We start from the raw sequence: 25103 nt of genomic DNA on the forward strand, positions 1-25103 counted from the left end.
ATCCGCTGTCCTGGACTTGAATTCTCTCGAACCCAAGTAATCAATTTAGTTTAAAAGGCTGGCTGTGTTTAAAGTATTTAGTTCTTTGATTAATCGAAGCACTGTTTTCCCAGTTGTTTTATTGAGTCTGTTCTGAGGAGAGATTATGCCTAAAAGATAACAGTGTATTTGACTACTCAGTTCTCTTCTGTAGTTCATTAAGGGGGTAAGAGATTGCGATTTATTTTCCAGGAAGTATAATGCTGCCTGGCACTTCAGGTTGAGAGTTCATGAATTAAAAATTTTAATAGTAAACTAATCCAGAGGTTTTATATATCCCTGGTAAGGTGCTATGCAATGTGTGTTTATTCTTGATTGCACCTGTCCTAGAAGATAGGTAAGGGCAAATTCCATGTCCTTTGTGGCCACCACCTGTTATCAGCATTGTCACCTATTGCTATGCATTCTACAAAGTCATGTGGTATGGGTTAAGAAATTGGTCTAATTGGGGAATGTTACGAGGCAAAAGTCCTCAAGAGAGTTCACGGGTGCCTTGGTCCCTTTCTCCAACCTCCCCTCCCCTGCTCCCACAGAGCCATGGCGGTGCCAGGTGCTGCTGCAAGACACATAGTGGGTTTGCATTCTGTTGATAGGACAGTCTAACAAGTTCCTGTCTCCTTATGGGACAAACATGAGTGTAACTTTGTTGGTTGAGGAAAAGGAGACAGTTGACTTGGGCAGCGGCTGGTTTTTGGATAGTAGCTGTTTATGACTATTGTCTGGGGAAGTCAGCTGCCCAGCACCAGGGGCCTGTGGAATGTTGTGGAAGAAGCCACTAGTCCCGTGGGAAGCTCCTCCAGTTGGGAAGAGCAGGGAACCCCTAGCTTGAGATCCAGGCAATCCAAGGTGAGCTCCCAAAATTGTTTTTGGATAATGACCAAAGATAGTTGTGATTTTTGGGCAGTTCGGCTTCTCTCGCTACAAAAGAAGTTAATGAATGGGCTTCAGTAATATCTCCCAAATTGCATACCAGATTTCATTTGTGTGGTATGTACATTGTCCACAGTTTCTTTTAGATCCCTCAAGGAATTTTGGAATTTCATAAATCTCAGAAAAGTTAATAACCATTGCTCTAGATCTTAGAAATGTAAGGCACTTTAAAAGATTATTTTTTAAAAAAGTAATGCTATTAATGCCAATTTCAAAAGTTATTAGTAATGGAGGTCTCCCTCTCTTTTTCTTTTTTTAAATACTTTTGTTGTTACCTTGGAAATGTTTTGGGGTTTGTGACGAAAATCAGGGTTGATGTGCTCTAAGGCATGTGCTTTAGCTGTATGGCTTGGCTCTTAACTACCATAGGGATCTTTTTCAAAAGTATTGAGCTGTTTCTGCTGACTGTTGCATTCTTACATGAATTTCCATAGGCACTGCTTGTTTTATCTTATTCTCTGCCCAAATCCATAGGCATCCTTGTTCAAGGTAGGAGCTCTGTGCACACAGTACCATGTGTGTGCCACTTGAACCATGAGTGTAATTTGATATTGTGGTGATTTGTGGGAAGATTCTGGACAGTAAAGAAATGATCACCTGTGTTCTTTTAGATCTACTGGGATGTGATACCCAGTTCTCACAGGAAGTTATATGCTGCTCTCATCTCTTTCTATTACCATTTTCCGGTGTGGAATGCCTTTTAATTTTTGTCCCTTACGATTTTTCCTGAAGATTGTCAACTGTTTGATAAACCCAGGTACCAATGGGTCTGTAGAAAAGTTTTGACTGTTTCTTGACACAAAAGTCTACTTAACTGACCTAGACAGCTACACTGATAGTAAGTAGGAAGTTGGTGGGTTGTGTGTATTTTGAATTAGGTTTACACAGTGGGAAATCCCTGGCATGGGAATACTTAAAACTTTCCTGGATCTGTAACTATCACATCACAGTGGAAAATTGAGCTTTACCTTCTGGGGATTTCTACCCAAGTTTGGTCTCTTCCTAATGTTAGATATTTAGGTTTTATTTATAATGTACTTCACAATTACTAAAATTAGGACAGGGAAAGGATGCTGTTTTATCAATCTAATCCCCAATATTTAGCATAGGGCCTGGCACATTACATTCAGTAAAGGTGTGCATGATTAATTAAGTTAAGGCACCTCCATGCTTCTGCTAGATCTTCAGAAGTCTGTTTTATTGGACCAATGTGTGGATTCAAACCTTATCATTTCCTTTATTTTTTTTTCCTAAGTGGAAACAGCCTTTCCTCATATATTAGAATAACTCTTCAAATATGGATTGTTCTAAAATGTATGACTATTTTTAGATTTCTTTGTGTTGATAACAAAGGGATTATCATGAATTCTGACACACTGCCATTAGAGGAAACCCATGGCAGCTGGAGTTTCTCATATTGTAGGTTTAGCTTTTTTTTTTTTTCCTGAGGGACGTTGTACACAAAATTGGAACCATTGTATATTCACATTAATATAATATGCTCTGAGGATTACAAGTTTCTGAAATTTATATAGTGGAATGACTTGAAAGGTAGGATGTGAGAACTGAAGGGGACCTTGAACCATATCCTTATTTTAGAGATGAAGACAGCCCAAGGTTACTCAGTTTAGCCATCGAATCAAAACCGTAACTCAGACATTTATGTTCTTTTTTTTAACCTAAATGGAGACCTATAACTATAGAGTGGTTATCATCAGGAAGATCATAAATGGAATTATTATCTGAGTTATTTTGAAGTTTTTCTGAAGATTTACATAAACCTAGCATGTTTATCCTTGATACCGCTAGTATAAATAGAAACCCTGTCCAAGCCCTAGATAGTTGTTGTTGTTAGGTGCCTTCGGGTCGGTTCTGACTCAGCGACCCTGTGTACAGCAGGACGAAACACTGCCTGATCCTGCGCCGTCTTCACAGTCATTGCTATCTTTGAGCCCATTGTTGCGGCCACCGTATCTGTCAATCCATCTTGTTGAGGGTCTTCCTCTGTTTCACTGACCGTCTACCTTACCAAGCATGATGTCCTTCTCCAGGGACTGGTCCCTTCTGATAACTTGTCCAAAGTACATGAGACAAAGTCCTGCCATCCTCACTTCCAAGGGGCACTCTGGCTGTACTTCTTCCAAGACAGATTTGTTCATTCTTCTGGCAGTCCAAAGTATATTCAATATCCTTCACCAGCACCATAATTCAAATGCATCAATTCTTCTTTGGTCTTCCTTATTCATTGTCCAGCTTTTGCATGCATATAAGGTGATTGAAAATATCACAGCTTGGGTCAGGTGCACCTGAGTCCTCAACGTGACATCTTTGCTGTTTAAAACTTTAAAGAAGTCTTTTGCAGCAGATCTGCCCAATGCAAAATACATCATTTGATTTCTTAACTGCTGCTTCCATGAGCGTTGATTGTGGATCCAAGTAAAATAAAATCCTTGACGGTTTTTTCCTTTTATCTTGATGGTGTATATCATCAGTAAGTGCTTTAAGTCTTGTTCACTTTCAGCATGCAAGGTTTTTTCTTCTGCATATTGCAGGTTGTTAATGAGTCTTCCACCAGTCCTGATGCTGCATTCTTGTTCATATAGCCCAGCTTCTTTCAGATTATTTGCTCAGCATACAGATTGCATAGGTGTGTTGAAAGGATACAACCCTGACGCACACCTTCCCTGATTTTAAACCATGCAGTATCCCCTTGTTCTGTTAGAACAACTGCCTCTTGGTCTATGTACAGGTTCCGCATGAGCACAATTAAGTGTTCTGGAATTCCCATTCTTCACAATGTTACCCATGATTTCTTATGGTCCACACAGTCAAATGCCTTTGCACAGTTAATGAACAAACCTCTTTCTGATATTTTCTGCTTTCAGCCAAGATCTCTCTGACATCAGCAGTGATATCCCTTGTTCCATGTCCTTTTCTCACTCAGGTTTGAATTTTGGACAGTTCCCTGTAGATGTACTGCTGCAACCATTTTCAAGTTATCTTTAGCAAAATTTTACTTGTGTGTGATATTAATGATGTTGTTTTGATAATTTCTGCATTCTGTTGTATGACCTTTGTTTGGAATAGGCACAAATATGAATCTCTTCCGGTTGGCCGACCAGGTAGCTGTCTTCAAAATTTTTTGGCATAAAAGAATGAGCACCTCCAGTGCTGCATCCGTTTGTTGAAACATCTCAACTGATATTTCATCAATTCCTGGAGCCTTGTTTTTCTTGAGTGCTTCGTGCAGCTTGGGCTTCTTTCTTCAGTACCATCAGTTGATCATAAGCTACCTCCTGAAATGGCTGAATGTCGACCAATTCTTTTTGTCCCTAGCTTCTCTTAAAATTCTCTATCTTTGGTTTTGGCAAGTTTGATTATGTCTTCTTTTGGGATCTACCTTATGTGGGGCTTGATGAGCATCTTAGATAGCTTCTCATCTTTCATGATATCAGGAAGTTTTCTGCCAGTAGGTCTTGAACAATTCTCTGTATTTTCTGTTCTTCCTCCCTGTTCTGGTGCTCCGGTCACTTGTAGGTTATTTCTCTTGATGGAGTCCCACGTGATTCTTAAGGCTTCTTCTTTTTTTAAAATTCTTTTAACTGATTTTTCTTCAAATATATTGGTGCCAAGTGTTTTATCTTCAGCCTCACTAGTTCTGACTTCTGTTTCCTCAATTCTGCTCCTCTGACTTTATATTGAGTTGTCTAATTCTGAATTTTTATTGTAAATCTTCTCAATTTCTAATTGCTGTCCCTCTGTGGTTTCTTGCAGCATTTTTAAATTTGTCATTATGGTCTTGAATAATCTTAATTTCCTCAACTGCTTTATCTGTGTGTTCTTGGCTTGTTCTGTGTTTTGCCTGATCTCCTTCCTGATCTCTTCAAGAGTTCTGTATATTAATGTTTTGTATTCTGCCTCTGGTAATTCCAGGAGTATCTCTTCATCTGGAAGATTCCTTGATTCTTTGTTCTGGGAGCTTGTTGAAGCGATCATGGTCTGCTCCTTTGTGTGATTTGATACGACCATTATCTCCAAGCCATCTATAAGTTATTGTATAAATTTTTGTTTGCTGACTATGTCCTAGCTTCTTTGATTTGTTTTGATATGCCCAAATAGGCTGCTTGAGTGAGCTATCTTGATTATTTGCACCTTTGAAGCTCTAATGTCCTGTCACCAGATGGCTAGAGCTGTTACCAGGTATATAAGCCTAGGAGTCCATTCGCTTTTCTTATATGGATTCAACTCAGGTGTCCAGGTAGTTGGTTACCAAGTGTGTGGTGCAGGCTCTCTCCTACAGTCTTAGAGGAGCAGGGGTGATTGGTGTAGGAACAGGTATTTGGTTGCAGCAGGGGGTCATGCTCTGAGCAAGGCAGGGGGCTGACAACTGTCCCAGGTGTCTGTGAGGAAAGCACATCCCTGTTCCCTAGAGCACACAGGTGGGTGGGCTCTGCAGCCAGAATATGGGTACCCAATGCTTTTAGCTGTAACGACTGGGAGGTACCACTTATCCTTGGAGCCCTGTCAGGGGTGGCTAGGTGGCGTGGGCAGAGCCACCAGACCTCAGACCCCTGATATGGGTAGGTGAGAACCCTGCTTAATAGGCAGAGCGGTGTCAAATGTCAAAAACCTGCCTCTCCACTGCACAGCTGAAACAGCTGCCGTCAGCCTTAAGGCACATACACTGTTGCACTCTGCCGTTAAGGCCTATGCTGCTGAAATGGGCCCACACAGGTCCATGCAGGGGTGAAAGGCATTCCAAGTCCATGGACCATTTGTGCCTGGACAGGAGCCACTTCTGCCCTGAGTTCCCAGTTTAGGGGAGCTGGCAGACGATTTTTTCCCCATTTGTTCTTTCTCTAAGGCCGGGAGAATGGCTCAGGGCATGCAGCAAGACCTATCTCAGGCCCAGGGAAATCGACAGCCACTGAAGCTGGCTTGGGGGCTAGGGTAGAGGGTGGAGGGATCAGATCAATGCGAGAGAGTTATTTCCCAAGGGATGCTGTTTGATCCTCAAAGTTAGACGCAAGCACTTATCTTTTGCTGAGAGCGCTGTTCTTCACTGATTCCAGAGGCATGAGTAGACTCTGTGCAGCTTACTCTGTCTCCCTGAGGAAACTGTGTCCTGAACACTACTGCCAGCCCCACTGCAGTCACACCAGGGGATCGTGCCTGAGGGGCGCCAGTTCCTGCCAAGTCAGGTCCGGCAACTCCTCACCACTTCTGAACCATCTCTCCCTCCCCCTGCTGCTCAGTCCGATTTCTTAACTTTGCCTTTGATGTTCAGGGCTCCTAGCTTGTCATATATATATAATCGATTCACTTGTTTTTTGGGGTCTTTGTTGTAAGAGGGATCATTGGAGGCATCTGACTACTCCACCATCTTGGCCCTGTTTGACCAATTTTTTTTGGTAGTGACTCTGTATTCCTTCTATTTTCTTTTGATGATTCCTGTGTCATTCAGTATTTTACCCATAGGATCCTTCAAAATTGCAACTTGAGGCTTGAATTTTTTCTTCAGTTCTTTCAGCTTGAGAAATATTGAGTGCATTGTTCTCTTTTGGTTTTCTAACTCCAAGTCTTTGTATGTTTCATTTTAATTAGGACTGTTTTCTTCCTATATTCTTTTGAGAGTTCCTATAGCACTTTGTTCTAGAGTAGAATTGAACCAAAGAGACCTCTCTGCTTATGCCATCCTAGTATGTATTTGTCGAGTGTGTATTATGGTTCCTGTACTGTTTTAAGCATATTTCTCATGGAGTCAGACTTGCCTGGGTATGGTCATGCCATTTACTTGCAAATTCCTTTGACCTCTCTATGCTTCAGTTTCTTTGTAAAATCGTAACAATTACCTTATAGGGTGGTATTGAGGATTAAATGACTCAATATCTATGCAAAGCATTTAGCATAGTGCCTGTTACATTGTAGATGCTCAATAAAATATTAACTTTTATTATTGTTGCAGATAAAGAAATTGAATGGTCAGGTAACTTGTGCCTTCTCTTCCTCTATGTTTTCTCCCCATTTTTAGGAAAAAATAAAACTTGACTTCCTCCCTGAAATCCAGGCCATGTGTGTTTATCTATCTGTCTCTGGTTTGCATGTCATAATTAAATGGTGTCATGACCAAGTCGTTCTAGAACATCAAGTATTTAATATCATCTGCCCATTGCCTCACATACAAACAAAATTCATATGAATGACAGCCAGTTCCACTTAGTGGTAAGGATTCTGATCTTTTAAAAAGTCTCTCCTCAGCTTAAAATTCTTTAATGGGTTCCTATTGTCTTTGAGATACAGATCCTATCTAGCACAGTGGTCATACCTCTGCTTTTTTCTTTCTAGTCATTATAGATTGTCATTTACCTTGTGCTTTATGCTTCTGTAATACTGAACTATTTAAAGTACCTGAATTCCTTGAATGTCATGGATTCCCCACTCTGGAACTTTGCAGATGCTGTTTCTTCTACCTGGGATGCCTGTTATCCTCTAACCAACCTCTTCCATCCTACCTACCTGCCTACCTACACACACACACACCCTCTGCTCCCGTAACGCCCAATGTGCATTTCTTCATCAGAGTACATGCCACACTGCGCTGCCAGTTTATCCATGTTCCCCGCACCCCCACCCTGATAGCTCATGGGCTCAGAAACTGCTCTTTTTATCTTTCCATCTCCAGAAGCTAGTCCAAACCCCGGTTCATAATAGTGTCCAATAAATCAATGACTGAATGATGCAAAATATGCTTGGGTAAGTTTTCAGTTGAATTAGATCATATTGGGTTTATGTTTTTGAGATTTGACTTGGTTATTTTCCAAAACAGTGATTGTGAAGAATTCACCAGGCTAGCAGACTCATGAAGGGAAGTTTGCCTGGACTATCAGAAACCGCAAGGTACCCGAGACTGCTGAGTGATTTGCAACTGTGTTTGCACCAATTCTTGGTTGGACTAGAAAGCAGAAAGAAAAGAGACACTGAAACACTATTTATGTGAGACTCAGGGGCGGCTACAGTGTTAAGTGGACCAATGCAGGTGTTGTGACCACATTAGCTTCCCTCTTTGTTCTGTGGAGCTGGGGGCCAGGCTGAGGCAATAATGCCAAAAGGCTACAAGGAGATTGGAGAAACAAGAAGTTGTAAGGCAGTGATCAGAATCCTGACAGTGTAGTTATGGTCGTTCTGGAATTGCACTGCTAGACTACGCATCTTTTCTACTGTTCGTAGCTGTATTACCCCGGACAAGTTACATAATTTCTCTGGCCCTTGGTTTTTTCATCTGTAAACTAAAGGTAATACTAGTGCCTATCTTGTGACGTTGTTATGAAGATTAAATGAGATCATGGTTTATATTAAGTGTTCAATAAATGTTGGCTTTTTTATATTGCTTATTTAGAGGTTGTGAAAAAGTCAGATTGTGAGAAGGTCCCTGGGGTTAGAGACCATACCCATTTTATTCACTGTTATGTGTGCACCACTTGACACATAAATAGAAGATGCTTGGCAAGTGTTTGTTGAATTACTAAATGAGGGTGGTCAGGGCAGAGTTTTTCAGAAATCTCTTAATATTTATGGCTTTTCCTAGAATCTTGCCCTCAGATTAAGCCATTTCAATCCTACTTCATGATGTGTAGGCTTTGAGTTTTCTCAGTGTACCTTGTGCTACTTGTTTGGACTATAACAAAGAAATAAGCATAAATCATAGCATCAGTCACAGCACCAGTGGGTCTCCTGTTAGAAAGGGACTGGTACCATATCAATATTGAAATCCCCAGAGACAGTGCCAGCAGTACATCCAAAGTGAAGTTTTTATCTGAACATTTATTCCACAATCATAGAAACTGGAGATGGAAAAGACCTGAGGACATCTAGTCCATCCACGGGGTTGTACAAGAAAAGTGGCTGGAGCAAGACAGCCCGATCACTTCATGCTCACAAGACAGCATTTCAGTTCTTCCTGGAGCGGAGCAATTGCAAACACATTAAAATGAAGACACAATGCAAACATTCTTCACAAACTTTAAGAAAATACTGTAAGTTATTTTCATAAAATGATTAGTAACTTAAAAAACAGTGAAGGAATCCAGGATTACACGGATGGTTTCGGTGGGTGAAGAAAGGAATATAGTAACTAAATAGCACAGATAGTGAAGTGGTTTTGATGACCAGAAAGCAGTTTCTTCTGAAGGTGGGATAGGTTTGCCTATCAAAGGTATGAGTTGGGAGAAAGAAAGGCTCTAAAGTAGTTTCTTTCCCCTTCGTTCTTTATCACACCAAGGAAGTGCTTACTTGCTCCAAGGCCTTAACAGACCCAGCACTAGCACTGAGCATTCTTCCCCTTTTGCTAAAGCTCTGTTCTGCTTGGCAGTTGCTCCACTTACCACTTCTCTGGTTGGAACGGAAGCAGCAGCTCCTACATAGGATTTGTGCAACAGCAAGATCCATCAAGAAGGGCCAGTTGCCTCCAGGCACATTAAAGACCTCCACTCTGGGTCCCTGTGGCTGCCTCGCTTATCCATTCTAGTCATTCTTCCAACTTATCTCTAATTGTGGGAGGAATCCCCATTTTCCTCTCCCTTGAGGTATACACACTCTGAGGTCATTATTATTGTTATTTACATGAACCAAGTAGTCATATTTGTTTCAACTCACCCAATTATACTTTATCACATGCCTCCAGTGCCAGGAACTCCCCTCGTGGTGTGTGACACAGTCATGTCATGCTCCAGGTCTCTGAGCACCAGAGCTTAGAAAAGAATTGAGGCCTTCCTATCTCGTGAAATAGTAGTCCACAAAAGGAGGCAAGGTAGCATCCCTACTTTCTTCTTTACCAAATACCACGCTCTACCTCTACTGGTCTTTGTGTTTTTTGAGCCTGAGGGGAGTTGAGAGAACAGAGGTGGAACAGAACAGAAAGGAGGTTTTCAAAGGACCCACGACTTCATGAATTCTTTTTACAAAACACAGCACACTGTTTCACGAATTGCAAAACACTGTTCAATTACTACCATTGCTATTTAACATGAAGACGGCTTCATTTCACCACAAGCAATCATGGTTTGTTCTTTACTCAGAACATGAAGGCATCTCAAGCAATGTTGAAGGCCGTATGCCTGCTTTCAGCCCCTGCTGCTTTTTGCGGCACCCTGACCACCATTTTGGCCAGGAGACTCAAGGAAAGGTGCACTGGTCATCTATGTTGTGGACAGGCAGGGCGGCCTGGCACATGATCACCACTGCTCAGAATGCCTCAGTAGAGAAGCTTAAGGTAAACTTGATATACAAAAATCCAAACTTACAAAACAGATACATTAAGGGATAATTAACTGCATTACAAAAGGATTCTTTACAAAAGAATTCACCTCTGGGTTCCCTTAAATAGCTAGCTTCTCAAGTACAGTTAGAATATGATTTGATTTATAAAAATGTCCATATACAACTTCTCAGGAGCGTGGCTGTTACGTGAATCGAGGTACACCTGTACATCAGCCTTCTGGTTCAGGGGTGGGAAGAGCATGATGGCAGAGTCTCTACAGCGTCCTTAGCGGTTGCAGATGGGCGGGGATGGCTAAGGGGCATAATCTTCCAAGGCAGTTGCAGAAGTATGTCTGGGCCTGGGGTGAGAGGGTATTCAAAGCAGAATTTCTGTTTCTGTTTCCAGGGCTCACCGATTCCTTCACTGACCTGTTTGTTTTCGAGGTTGATGAAGTGGAACTTTAGAACCCTCCCACTTCTGTTACCAGTACCTCTGTGCCCACCTCCACCTGTGGGTTTTCACAGACAATTAATTGCTAAAGTGTTATCAAATTCAGCTTAAAGTGTTATCTTTCCCTACAGGAATAGGTAACTCTCGGTAAAATGCAGGCATTGTATCCAGAGGTGGTGGTGGTTGTGTGCCAGGGAGTCGATTCTGACTTACAGCAACCTGGTGTGAGCGTAGAACTGCCCCCATAGGGCTTCCTAGGCTGTAATCTTTATGGGAGCAGATCGCCAGGTCTTTTCTCCCCTGGAACAGCAGGCGGCTTGTACCTATGACCTTTCAGTTAGCAGCCGAGCTCTTAACAATTATGCCACCAGGTTGGGGGGAGGCGGGATTTCGTGGTTTAAGAGTTTTTCCAATTATCTGCAGCTGTTACAGAGAGCACAGTGCTTGGCCCAGTGCTGAACTCAACTCACTGCAAGTGAACGAATTGATGGGGGAGGAGCAATGGGTACCAAAAAGATAAAGCAAGTAACTAATGAACAATGAAGTCTAGTCTTAGATGGTGCCCCAGGGGTGGAGGTAGCAGGAGGGAAGATGAATTAGCAGGTGTATGCTTAAGTTAAAAAAAAAAAAAAAAAACCTCTCAAAAAAGTTCTCTCTCCTTACTTCTCCCTATGCTTCAGGCAGCCAAACTTCCAGAACAGAGTTTCTCAAAAAGTAACTTTTGGATCATATGTAGCAGTCATCTGGGGGTGCTGGTTTTGAGTAGATTTCTGAGCCCACCTCCAGGACGTGCCATTCCTCCCCAACCCCAGTAATCCCTGGGAAGGGGCCTGGCAATCAGTGTTTTAATGAGTTCCCCAGGTGATTCTTATGTACACTAACGTTCAGGAACTGAAGTTCTAGAGTTCTCACATTCCTTTTCCTTCCAGCGGTTGTGCAGTGGGGAAGGGACACCTAAGCAGGGGGTTAGCTGGGTTACTTATATATCAATTTTTCAGGGGCTTAGATGGAGCCTGGAGGAAAATCAGAGGGACCAAAACCTATTCATAGATCCCCAGAGATGTGTGGGTGTGAGGATGGGAGATTGATTTGGTAATTATCAATACATATATGAAAAGCACAGGACAGATTACTGAATGTTGAAGCTTGTGATGCTCAGACTCGAAGCTGACTTCTGGGGTTCCTACAGCTAAGAGATGGGTGACTGCAGATCAGAACATGGCCTGATACATGGCTTGCAGAACATTTCCCCTTAACCCACAGTGACAGCTCACATACCCTGTTATAAGCAATACCTGCCCCAAAAAAACCCATTGCTGTTGAGTCAATTCTGACTCATAGCGACCCTATAGGACAGAGTAGAGCTGCCCCATAGGGTTTCCAAGGCTGTTATCTTTACAGAAATAGACTGCCACATCTTTCTCCTGCAGAGCAGCTGGTGGAGTCTAACCGCCAACCTTTTGGTTAGCAGCCAAGTGTTTAACCACTGTGTCACCAGGGCTTCATTGTTATAAGCAATAAACACTATTTCAGTTTCATGCTAATGCCAAATCCTTGATTTGCTTTTCTCTATTTTTTTTCCTTTATAAAAGGCACACACTATAGTGGAGATGCTTAGTTAGATTAGAAAGATAGTCCTAGTCGTTCCTTAGCCAAATTGCCTCTCTGGTGCACAGCTTTTGTTCTAAAAGCAAGGTGTACATTTTTAGTGCCTCTTCTGCCTGCCTTTGTTCCCACTCACTGTATCCCTGTCCCCTTTCATACTGGCATGTAAACATATTCCTACTAAATATTAGTAGGGATGGGGTCAGGAACATTGGCATCTTATCAAAAACATGGCTCAGGCTGCTATGATATTAGTGAGTTCAGTTAATTTTATAAGTACCCACCCTTCCATCCTAAGTTTTTCCAGCTCTTACCCTGCTCCCCATTCGGAACAAGTCTAGACTGAGGAGTTGTATCAAAAGCCACAACCCTGGATAATCTTGTTGTATACTAAGAGTAAAACCACCAACCTAGTAAGACACAAGTATGAATGACAATTTTATCTCCTGTTGATAGTGCAGAGAAAGGGCTAAAAACCAGAAATATTACCGTGGCACCTGGTGAAAAGATTACCAGGAGCTGGGGCTGTCTGATTGGTTATTCAGGTCCCTTACTCCTGACTTCTATGAGATTCCTGCTCTGAAAAAGACTCTCAGGCCTGGGGAGTGAGCTTGGGAAGAGTTGCTGCTGCTTTCTAGGCTAGGGAGAGCAGACTTGACCTCTGAGAAGACCTAGACCTCAGCTTGTCAGTAGTTACAAAAGAGCATTACAAAGTGTCTCAAGGGCTCAGAGGAATGCCAGGAACTGAGAAAGGGGTGTTCGTGACCACCTAGGACTCCTAAGTCCGGTTTGTCCTTTGATATTCTTCTAGCTCTGTCTTCCTGCTCACAGCCAGCTGCAGCTCCTGGCGGATCACCTGGATCTGCTTCTCCAGCTCCGAGAGTTCCTGCATCACTGAGTTCCGCGCTACATTGAGGGAATCTGCTTTCCCATTGGTGGTCATTGGAGGGAGAGGGATGTCCTGGTGGATCTGGAGGCCCACCTGGTTTTGGCCTCTCTCATCATTCAAGATGTATTTGCACAGGTTGTCAAGACTCGGATTGGAAGTATTCCACACGGCAAGCTGATGGGGTCCCATGTTGGACCTAGGAAACAAAGAGATATTTTAGATTTAGCTTCCATTCTGCAGCTCCTCAAAGTGCTGTTTGCCATCTGTCGTCCATTTTCTGTGTGAAAAATGTGGAGCTGGTAGGCACTTTAGAGATCAAGTAACAAAGTCCTGGACAGACTGCCTGCTACAGTGCAGTGGGGCCAATAGGAGCTAATAAAATTCTTTTCAACTGAAGTTCAAGGTCTTATCAAGTCTTATGCTGCTCTGAAGCTGGAATGTGTGTATTATCTGAAGGGCCGGTGGACAGCTATGGCACATTCTTTTGTGATGAACTTTTTTATTCCCTTTCTGCCAAGTGAGGCTCAGAAGGCAGCACTGCCTTGAGACTTTCTATGGCCATAAAGGTGGTGCTTTAGTAAAAACGAAAATCTGTCAGCTGTTAAGCATGAGCCTGCTCATAGATCTTATAATATGGCTCCTGCTTAGTCCCACAGCACCACCCTGATATTTGCTACTTGATTTAAGGGAGAATAAAAGCATGCAGGCAGCAGGTTTAAGAAAAGTTTCCCATTATAGAGATGACTTTATGTGGGTTGAAAATGACAGGTCAGGTCTGAAGCTTAAAAAAAGAATCTCAGGAAAGCTCTCAAATTCTTGCTGGGATAACAAAAGTCAAATAGAAACCGATCTGCAATCCTCTTTCAGGCTTGCATCCTACCACTTACCCACATCACAGGGATATGCCTGTAGACAGCGAAGGGGTTATTGCTAGGTAGGCACAGGAGGAGGGCAACCCTGTTTCAGACACAATGAGAAGAATTTCTTGCTACAAAAACAGACAGAAGGCCCAAAACAGCATAGCTGCTGATTTCTTCTAGTCTCGTTAAAGGAGGAAGAGGAAAAAGGAAGTAGAGAAGGTAGAGGATATGACCACTTCCCATCTACCACAGGGCAAATAGAATCACTGCATGAAATTCTTGTGCTTTTGTTTCTGCGCTCTTACTCTTGCCAGGAGGAGGAGTGGGAAGGGAAAGAGGGAGGGATAATAAAGTCTTGATTCAGTTATATTGATGAGATCAGCCAAGCCTGGCCCAGATCAGCAAACCGCCCAGCTGACCCAAAGATTCATGAGCAACTTGCTGTGTTTGAAACATTAAATATTGAGATGATTTCCCATACAGCAAAAACATGTCCCAAACCATTAAAATACACAAACACCAAACCACCCTGAAGTTCGTTAACATTTCTCATAGTTCACCTCTTATATAAATCAGCAGGGTATACCAGAGCTCAGTTTTTGTATGTTCTGGGCTGGATAAAAGTTCTATAATGAACACACTTATAGCTCCCTTGGACTTAGACCTGAATCAATGGGAAGATGCAATCATGATTTGCCTTCCAGCCTTAGAGCTCCCTTTAATTTTTCTTTCAAGTATTTTCATACTGAATTTCAATAGTTTCAAACCAATCTTCTTGGTGGTATGCATTATATGGTTGGTATTTTTTGTGTGTCTTGCTTGGAGTGAGAGGAAAGAGAAAAGGGAGGGCATGTATCAAGCACCCAGTGGGGTGAAAGATAGAAACCAAAACTTAGAAATCACATTTTGAATATACCAAGGACTACAAATAAATAGGCTCTTCTTGTAATATCCACTCTTTTTTCTGTGCATTAAATAAAACAGGAGCAATATCTGCTTCCATACCATGATCCAAAATTCCTCAAACTCATACCGTAGCAATTCATTCATTCCTTTATCTAGTCTTTTATTCACTCAGTAAACATGGAGAACAGGGGAGGGGTGTCAAGTTGAAGCAGATATGGGCATTTGCACAGATATTCTTCCAAAAGAAGAAGACAGTTTTCAAGCCAACAAACCTAACTCCAGTATCAGAGAATGACTTATACTGGGGAAAACCTGGGGTAGAGCAACTACATATTTTCCTGGACAATCCAGGCAACCACAATGAGCAGGGAAGTAGAACTAGCCTATCTGGTTTTCTCCAGAGCTTTGTATATCGATCTGGGCATATAGAAGGATGAGCAAGAACTGGACTCCATGACAAACTCTAGTTGCTAGCATCACAAGTGCTCTGATAACTGATGTATAGCCCTGGCCACTTACGAATGCAAAGTGACAGATGCTGCATGTCAGATTTAGTGTCTCTTTTGAAGGTGTGAGTGTGTTATACTGTTGACCTCAATTATGTTTAACTTTAGAGTCCTTGGGTGGTGCACAGCGCTTGACCGCTGGCTGAAAGGTTGGCAGCTCAAACCCACCCAGAGGCTCCTCCGAAGACAGACCTTCCGAAAAGGTCACATCCTTGAAAATCCTATGGAGCAGCTCTACTCTGTACATATGGGGTCACCATGAGTCAAAATCGACTTGAGGGAAACTAATGACATGTTTAAGTTGTGATATGTATCAGGCCTTCCTCAGTCTTAGAGTTATTCTTCTCTGTATAATACGACCAGTGAGTGAGCTGTATTTAACCCTAAAAATGAAAAAGCTCTCACACAGCAACTAGGTAACATTGAGGTTCAATACTTCACTGGACCATTCATAGGACAGATAACTGGTAGGACCCCAAATGCTCATTGTGTTTGAAAAGTTGCAGGTGTTGGGTTGCATGGAGGTGGGCACAGGAAACAGGGGCTCAAGATAAGCCAGAAGGGCATGTTCTGCCTTCAAAAAACCAAAACCTGTGGCCATCAAGGTGATTCCGACTCAGAGCAACCTTATAGGACAGAGTAGAACTGCCCCATAGGGTTTCCAAGGAGTGGCTGGTGGATTCGAACTGCCCATTTTTTGATTAGCAGCCAAATGCTTAACCACTGTGCCACCAGGGCCCCTGTTCTGCCTTAGCTCCTTCTTAAAATATGAGATTCAAGAAGGGGCTCTACCAAGAAAAATGAGTAAATTGAGTGAAAAGGCACATTTGGTTCTCAATTTCGGTGAGAGAGATGGGAATATGAATCACATCACAGCTGGGATGGTATCACTGGGCTCCGTTTCTATTAGAGCTGGAAAACAAACGTTTTCTCATTATAAGCTGATGTCTTTGCTGCTGTAACGTCTTCCTGTGTTACTCTGGTTTAAAATTTACGTTAAAAATAATTACAGAAAAAATATATGTACGATGACATGGAACAGCTGTGACCTGATTAGTCTGCAGCTTGTCACTAACAGGGTTGCAGTATGACAGAGGAATACCACAGACTGAGAGGAAGGGGGGCAGTGGGCTCACTGAGTGGAAAGAGACTTTAAGCAGTAACGGAAATGATTCTGACAAGCTAGATACAAACTGGAGAGGAGTACAGCAGTCCCAGAGAAGATGAAAACAATGAAAACAAATCATGTTTTACACCCCTTCCCCCCCCATTATGAATAATTGGTGTGTATCAGATTTTAAAATTGCCCAGAAAGCCAAGCTTTGAGCTGAAGCTATAACATAGATGACAGAGTTGCTTGGAGGTGATACCCCAAACTGAGATCTCTGGGCATATGAAAGAAGCAGGAGGATGTCTTAGGCAGCATCCAGTAGAGGCCAGTGAGGAACCAGGCCCAAATGCTTTGATGGACTGAATGCTTGTTACTTCCTGTTAATGACCTGTTCTTTTGTAGGGACTTGGTAGTAACAGTGCTAGGAAACAGATTAGGCAGAACATGTCTGTTGCATATTTCAAATATTCCTGGGAGTGCTGGAAAGGGGTGGGGAGTGGAAACACACCAACAGAAGCAGTATCACGTGAAATTAATTGCCTGCAGTACTTGTGAATTGAGTCTTACATATATTTGGTACATAATCATAATGGTTAACATTTATTAGAGATTTGCTTTGTTTTCAGGGCTTTACATATATAATCTCATTTAATCCTTAGAAAACCTATACTAAGTGGGGGCTGCTCTTATCTTGGTTTTACAAATGAGAAGACTGAGGCCTCACCGATTGCCGTTGAGTTGATTCCGATTTATGGAGACTCTATAGGACAGAGTAGGACTGCCCCAAGGGGTTTCCAAGGCTGTAATCTTTACGGAAGAAGACTGCCATATCTTTCTCCCACATCTTTCTCCTGCAGAGCAGCTGATGGGTTTGAATAGCTGACCTTTTGGTTAGCAGTACAGTGTTTAACCGCTGTGCCACCAGGGCACCTTAACTGAGGCAAGAGAAGTTAACTAAGTAACTTGTCACACATGAGTGTCTAAGGTAGGATTTGAATCCAGGATGCTGCACTAGAGTCCATGCTCACGCTTTTAACCATGACAACGTGTTGCCTATACTGCATTTCACTGTCTGTGTCTGTATGTATATTTATTTTATCTGCTCTATTTCTATCTGAAACCACGTGTATTTACACTGATTTTGTTTAATAGCCTGGTCCTGATTGGAGCTGAATTATTTATACATAATTTCCCCTTTGAGCATGGAGTCTCAGCTACATCTTTAAACTTTATTTTAGCAAGTATAAAGACAGCCGGCATTGGCCTCTTACCTCCTTTCCACACGTTTCGTCTTGAAGCACTGCTGCTTTTCCTCTACGAAGGATGTGTTTAGTGCTCTATGTAATCTCTGGTGGAAAGAACAGATTCACAGGTGGAGGTCATTAGAAACACGCTTGTGTCAGGGGCCAAACTATTGCCAGAGGCTTCAAGGTGTATTGGGTCACTACAAACCTTGGTAAGTGATATAAAGGAGCTGTCATACATAATGTGTAGCAAAAGGCTTTGTACAGTTGCTAGAGGTGAGTCACAAAGTTAAGTCTGAACATCTTAGCAGTCAAAACAAAGAAGGGAAGACCCTGAGAGTTAAACTAATCATACTGATATACAGTGGAAGAGATCAGTTGTCTGCAAAGTTTTAGGAGACAAAATACTTTTAGGAGACAGAATACTTCTTAGGCTGAAAGTAGGAAGGCCAAGGTTCCACTGCAACCAAATCAATAATAGTGACCTATCTATGAAAAAAAAAAAAAAAAAGTACTGTGTTAACAAAAAGTTCCCTAGGTGGCACAAGTGGTTTGCACTTGACTATTAGCCTAAAGGTTAGTGATTTAAACCCAACTAGTTTTTTTTTTTTTAGTGGCACTGCAGAAGAAAGGCCTGGTCATTTGCTTCCGTAAAGATTACAGCCAAGAAAACCCTATGGGCAGTTCTACTCTATGACATATGGGGCTGCCATGAGTCAGAATTGACTTGACGGCAATGGGTTTGGTTTTTTGGTTTGTGTTAACAGAAGCGGGAGGTCACCATGAGAATAGATGCATAGGGTAAAAGGGGCAGAACTGGCACCTCACTGCTGGGAGGAGAGGAGGGATACTGTCACTGGGAGGATAGGATGGCTCCCCCAGCCTCACCGTGGTCAGGTCAAGCATCCTTAAGACAACTTCCTGCTCCCTTTGCTAGAGTCCTCCCAAGACTATATTTTAGCTCTCCATATCAATTTCCTTCAGGGGAAATGGGCAAATAAGGCACTTGAATGTCTGATCTGCTAGACAGATTCAGTCCTCCCCATAAACCAGCGTATGTCGGGTGTCTGGATTACATGAAAAAACTGTGATCCTATGAGGCTTCGCCTTGGCACCAGTGGACTTCAAACCTATGGACCAAGGAAAAAGCAGAGAGAACAGGGAAAGGTGAGTTCACCCTAAAGGGGAACAGGGACTTTGAGGTCTTCAAGCTTATTTAAACCATTGCCATTGAGTCAATTTCGATTCACAGTGATCAGGTAAGATAGAGTAGAACTGCCCCATAGTGTTTCCAAGGCTGTAATCTTTATGGAAGCAGATTGCTACATCTTTCTCCTGTGGAGCAGCTGGTGGGTTCAAACTGCCCACCAGCTAAAGCATGCAGCCGCATGCTTAACCACTTCACCACCAGGACTCCTTCCAAGCTCATTTAAAGGGCTTCAATTCTGGCGAGAAAAGAATCTGTGGGAAACAATCTTCCACCATCATCTCTTCAAATTCTTACTACTGAGTAAAAGCCAAGTCAAAAAAATTTTTTTATTGCTTCCATTATGGCAACAGTGAAGTGTTATATAAAAGGAAGAGGCCCTGGGTGGCCTAATTTAAGGGGAAAATGAATTAACGGGATACAAGGAACTCTACAATCTATATTCAGTGTGTCTGCATCACCCTCATTCTCTTGGTAACTTGTCCTTTATAAATCTGACCTAGGGCTTAGTAATGGTATCCTCCCGTTACTGGGAATTCTGAAGTATAAGAACATTGAACAAGAGCCCTGTGGCACTCACCTGGCTGGTGTGGAGCCAGTATTTCAGCTTGGATTTATTTTTGATTCGTGGTAGCAGCAGCCTGTACACTATGTGCTCACCAATGGTTGTCAAGATGGACAACCCAAATCCAATGCACAGCAGCACGAAGAGTCCAGAGAAGTGTTTGATGCCCATCTGCAAAGTCTGTGGCAGAACATGAAAAGGAAAGGCCATGAATGTGATGCTCCATCTGGCTCCACGCTTGCTCACTCTTAGACTCAGAGTCTTTGTTTCTGGGACCAAAGGAAGCTGGAGACGCTCCCTCCCCTCCCTGTGTGCTCTGCAGACTTCACTGTACAACACCGTGAAAGGTATTCAGCCTGCGCTGGACTGAGAGCTGCCACAGAGCACTCTCCCTGGGTCCCTATCCACATATTAGTCCCACTGTATGAATGTTCCCCGGAGTTGTGTGGAGGCCTTGGACCTGGACCACCCTACATTCTCTTCCCTGAGAGAGGAAGTGAAAGAGAGAGAAAAATTTTAATATATAAAAGCACTGAATAGTCATCAATGGAAAGCTCTTTCCTCATGGACACGGAATCAATAGGGTTAGGAGGAAAAGATGATGAGTTCAATAATTCTGGAGTTTAGAACTGGTGGAAGCAGCCCTGGTGGTGCAGTGGTAAAAGTGATCAACTGCTCACTGAAAGGTCAGCTGTGGAAACCACCAGCGGCTCTGTGGGAGAAAGATGTGGCAGTCTGCTTCCATAGAGATTTACAGCCTTGGAAACCCTATGGGGTTGCTATGAGTCAGAATTGACTCGGTGGCAGTGCGTTAGAGCTGGTAGGGAGCATGGAGATCATCTAGTCCAGCCTCCTTATTTTGTAGATAAGGAAGCTGGAACCAGAAAAATTAAATAAATTGAGCCTGGTCATAAATGTAGGTAACCATAGAGGAGAAGGAGATGGAACTTAATAATATCTATTGATAGCTTACTTTTCCCCAGGAATTTTGCATTGAGGTAGGTATAAACTCCATGATGGGGCAAATGGTTAATGCCATTGGCTACTAACTGCTAACTGTAAGGTTGGAGGTACCAGAGGCACCTTGGAAGAAAGGCCTGGTGATCTGCTTCTGGAAAGAAATCAGTCACTGAAATTTCTACTCTGACACACGTGGGGTCATCATGAGTTGGAGCTGACTCGATGGCAACTGGTTACTGATTATAGTTGAGGAAAATGAAGTTCCAGCAGCTTTTATGTGACAAAATTGGTCTATAAATCCATGTCTGTTTAGCTTCAAAACCTAGACTCTTTCTGCTATACGATAAAACAACAGTGGTTATAGCAACAATAGTTCCAAGAACAGTATTGTGACCGGCATTTTGCTAAGTGACTTACATATGTCTCTGTATGAAATAGGTATTATTCAGTCACTGACATTCATCCTGACGTTTGATATATTGCCTGTCTACTATGTGCCAGGCACTCTTCTGAGTGAGATAAAACCTACTGCTGTCAAGTCGATTCTGACTCATGATGACCCTATAGACAGAGTAGAACTGCCCCGCAGGGTTTCCAAGGAATGGCTGGTGGATTCAAACTGCCGACCCTGCGGTTAGCAGCCAAGAACTTAGCCACTGCACCACCAGGGCTCCAAGCAGTGATAAATCCACTGCCGTTGAGTCGATTCTGACTCATAGCGACCCTATAGGACAGAGTAGAACTGCCCCACAGAGTTTCCAAGGAGTGCCTGGTAGATTCAAACTGCTGATATTTTGGTTAGAAGCTGTAGCACTTAACCACTATGCCACCTGGGTTTCCCTGAGCAGTGATAAGAGGGAGTTATGTCCCTGCCTTTAAGCAGCTTGAGTCTACAGAGGAAGCAAACATATTTAGGACATGATATAATTGAGCCATACTTTCCCGACTTTTGTGAAGAAGCTGACTCATAAGATTTGAAGTAAGAGAGGTAAAAGGGGGAGGCTGGAGTGGCAGCAAACACTCAAGGCTGAGGGCAGCATAAACAAAGAAGGAAAGACGTGACGTTCCCGCACGGTGGTGTAGGGGTTGTGAAATAGACTGCTGTGGCTTAGGAGTAGGGTATAAGGCATGTGCAGGGAGAGGAAACATGGCCACACTATGGAAGTCCTTGAATGCCAAGGCAATGAAGCTTGGGTGTTATCCCTTTGATGAAGGCTTTTGGTCATCATCATCATCAACAAAAATTAATTAGCACTTAATGTGTTTAAAGCATAGTTTTAAGCACTTTATCAATATACAATTTGCTTGTTACGCATTGATTGAATTGTGCCCCCCCACCAATATGTGTTGGAATTTTAATCCCTATACCTGTGGACTAATCCCAGTTGGGAGTAGGGTTTTCTTTGTTATATTAATGAAGTCATACCAGCGTAGGGTATGTCCTAAACCTAATCACTTCTGAGTTCTAAAAAGAAGAGATTAGACACAGGAGCAAGCAGAGATGGGTGAAGATAGATGCCACTTAAAGATCACCAAGGAACCAAGGAACACTACAGAAGCAGAAAGAGATAAGGACCTTTCCCCCATAGCTAACAGAGGGAGAACCTTCCCCTAGACGCAATGCCCTGAATTCAGACTTCTAGCCTCCTGAACTATGAGAAAATAAATTTCTGTTGTTCAAAGCCATCCATTTATGGCATTTCTGTTACAGTAGTACTGGATAACTAAGGCATTGCTTAATCTCCATAATGACCTATGAGATAGGTACTGTTACTATCTCCATTTTATAGATGAGGAAATTTAGGAACAAAGAAATTAAATAACTTGTTCAAAGTCACATAGCTAGTAAGGGTTAAGGCTGGGATTCAAACCCAGGCAGTCTGGCTTCAAAGCCCACACTCTTAACTGCCTCCTCTGACCGAAATGAATGATCCTCCATTTCTCCTTAAGGTGTCTTCTTAAGGCAAATTCTTCCCCCTCTATCCATCCCAGTCCTGAAGAAACAGCCAGCCAGTCATGGCTCAGGCAATGGATGCTCGGGAGGTTGATCTGAAGGTAGGGCTCAGGGGCAGAACTTGGGGATTTCAGGCTTTGGTGGAACTGGGGCATGGATTTTCTTTCCTCCATGACAGTATTAAGGCAGTGGCCATGGACCAAAGACCAGTGCTGGAACACTTGGAGAAGAAAAGACAAGAGCTGAACTGGGGCTCAAAGAATACACCAGCTCTAGGAGACTTGAGTCACAGGCAGGAAAACTGGGCAGAGAGCCTGAGAATGCAGGCAGAGGCCCAGCCCCAGGGAACAAGAAATGCTGGTCTAGGAAAGTGTTTGGTGGGGAGGTGCATGAGGCCCTAGGGACAATACAGGTATGAGTGCTTTTCCCATACAAGTGGTGACCCATTATATAACCTTGGCCTCCTGAAAGTACAAACATGTTTGAAAATAGCCCTTGGCCTGGACCGGTTGAACTGTGTATATAGGATATGACTATTGTAAAAGAATTCAATGACTTATTATATTATTGCTGTGAATTATGATCAAACTAGGAAAATCCATTCTGGACTTTAACACTAACATTATCAAATATTCACTGAAACTGTAAACAGGTGGGTACTGCTTTCTTGTAAGGCACTGTCAAACTGAGAAAGAAAAATGTAACTTACAGTGAGTCATCTTGCCTTTACACACATGGCTTTCCCCTCTTTTATTGTGCATAACAATGATTGGTCTCATTTTCCTCTTATTACCCTGATAACAAGCTGTATTCCATTTGTAGTAATTACATATCTTTCCATAATATCGTGTTGTTTATACTCACACTCTAATAGGTTAATGAAAGTATTTACTGTTTCTTTATTGGGCATCTAATACGTGCTCACGCACATACATAGATAATCTTACAACAGAACCTATAAGCTAAAAATTATCCCCATTTCATATTTGAGGAAACTAAGTCTCACAGAGATTGATTTCTCTACTTGAGATTACACAGTCTAGCAAGTAGGCGAGCCAGGATCTGGACCCAGAACTGCCTAATGAAAAAGCTGGCACCGCTTCTCACGCAAACACCGTTTATGGTATCTGTATCCCTTGCCATCTGAATTCTCGCTGCTTATTCACTATAACAACTTGCAAAATTTTTTAATTCAAAATTCACCATGTGAACTGAAAATCCACTATAATTGGCTGTGAGCACATTGTGTCTGAGTCTGGGAGATAAGATGTACGGCACAGTTATGATTCAGCTGTTCTTCCCACAGGGGCATGTTGGTTTTAATCCTGTTATGCATTACAGATTTGCACCTTCCCATATTACCAGGTGAAAACTTTTTTCTAGTAAAATGAAACTTGCTCAACTAAATACTCATCACTGGTCAGAGGAAAAGGAAGAGGAAGAAGAGGAGTATTCAATGTCAAATTGTTGAAGTAAATTTAGATTATGCAAACAACATGATTGCTGTTGCAAGTGACATGGCAGAAACATTACATCCCGAAATGCAATTACAGGCCCAGTCTCAGGTTTTCAAGAGCTGTATAAATGAGAGCAAAGAGAAAGCAAACAGACGTTAAGTGTTGTGTTTTTTTTTTTTTTTCATCCCATTGCTTCATCTGCAGCTTCAATAGATCACTCACAGCCACACACTTCCAGAGTCTCAACTGAGAGAAGAAAACATTGTCCAACGGTTCCTGGGAATTGTTGTTGCTGTTAGATGCCATCGAGTCGATTCCGACTCCTAACAATCCTATGCACAACAGAACAAAATACTGCCTAGTCTTGCACCATCCTCACAGTCATTTGTATGTTTGAGCCCATTGTTGTAGCCACTGGTCCCTCCTGATAACATGTCCAAAGTATGTGAGATGCAGTCTCGCCATCCTCAAATCCAAGGAGCACTCTGGCTATATTTCTTCCAAACAGACTTGTTTGTTCTTCTGGCAGTCCATCGTACATTCACTATTTTTTGCCAACACCATAATTTAGAGGCATCAATTCTTCTTTGGTCTTCCTTCTTCATTGTCCAGCTTTCACACACATATAAGGCGACTGAAAATAGCACGGTTTGGGTCAGGTGCACCTTAGTCCTTAAAGTTACATCTTTGCTTTTCAATACTTTAAAGAGGTCTTTTGCAGCAGATTTGCCCAATGCAATACATTGTTTGATTTCCTAACTGCTGCTTCCCTGGGCATTAATGGTGGATCTAAGTAAAGGAAAATTCTTGACAATGTCAATCTTTTCTCCGTTTATCTTGATATTGCTTATTTGTCCAGTTGAAGGATTTTTGTTTTCTTTATGTTGAGGTGTAATCCATACTAAGGTGTAGTCTTTCATTTTCATCAGTAAGTGCTTTAAGTCCTCTTCAATTTCAGCAAGCAAGGTTGTGTTATTTTCATATTGCAGGATGTCAATTAATCTTCCTCCAATCTTGATACTGCATTCTTCAGACTGTCCAGTTTCTTGAATTGTTTGCTCAGCATACAGATTGAATAAGTATGGTGAAAGGATATAACCCTGATGCACACCTTTCCTGACTTTAAGCCACAAAGTATTCCCTTGTTCTGGCTAAACAACTGCC

The 25103-nt window shown here is 42.4% G+C and overlaps 1 protein-coding gene across 1 annotated transcript in view; it reads right to left on the reverse strand.

The window, feature by feature from the left end:
* Positions 1-8767: 8767 nt before the first annotated feature.
* The window catches only part of GRIN3A (glutamate ionotropic receptor NMDA type subunit 3A), a 206772-nt gene continuing 190436 nt past the window's right edge, over positions 8768-25103 (reverse strand). The window contains exons 7-9 of the mRNA XM_049896140.1: positions 19584-19748; positions 17824-17900; positions 8768-13365 (exon numbers count right to left, since the gene is read on the reverse strand). Of these exons, the coding sequence (XP_049752097.1) occupies positions 13059-13365; positions 17824-17900; positions 19584-19748 (549 nt within the window). The 3' untranslated portion in view covers positions 8768-13058. The remainder of the gene's footprint in view (positions 13366-17823; positions 17901-19583; positions 19749-25103) is intronic.

This window comes from Elephas maximus, chromosome 9, assembly GCF_024166365.1.
Source record: "Elephas maximus indicus isolate mEleMax1 chromosome 9, mEleMax1 primary haplotype, whole genome shotgun sequence".
NCBI classification, from domain to species: domain Eukaryota; kingdom Metazoa; phylum Chordata; class Mammalia; order Proboscidea; family Elephantidae; genus Elephas; species Elephas maximus.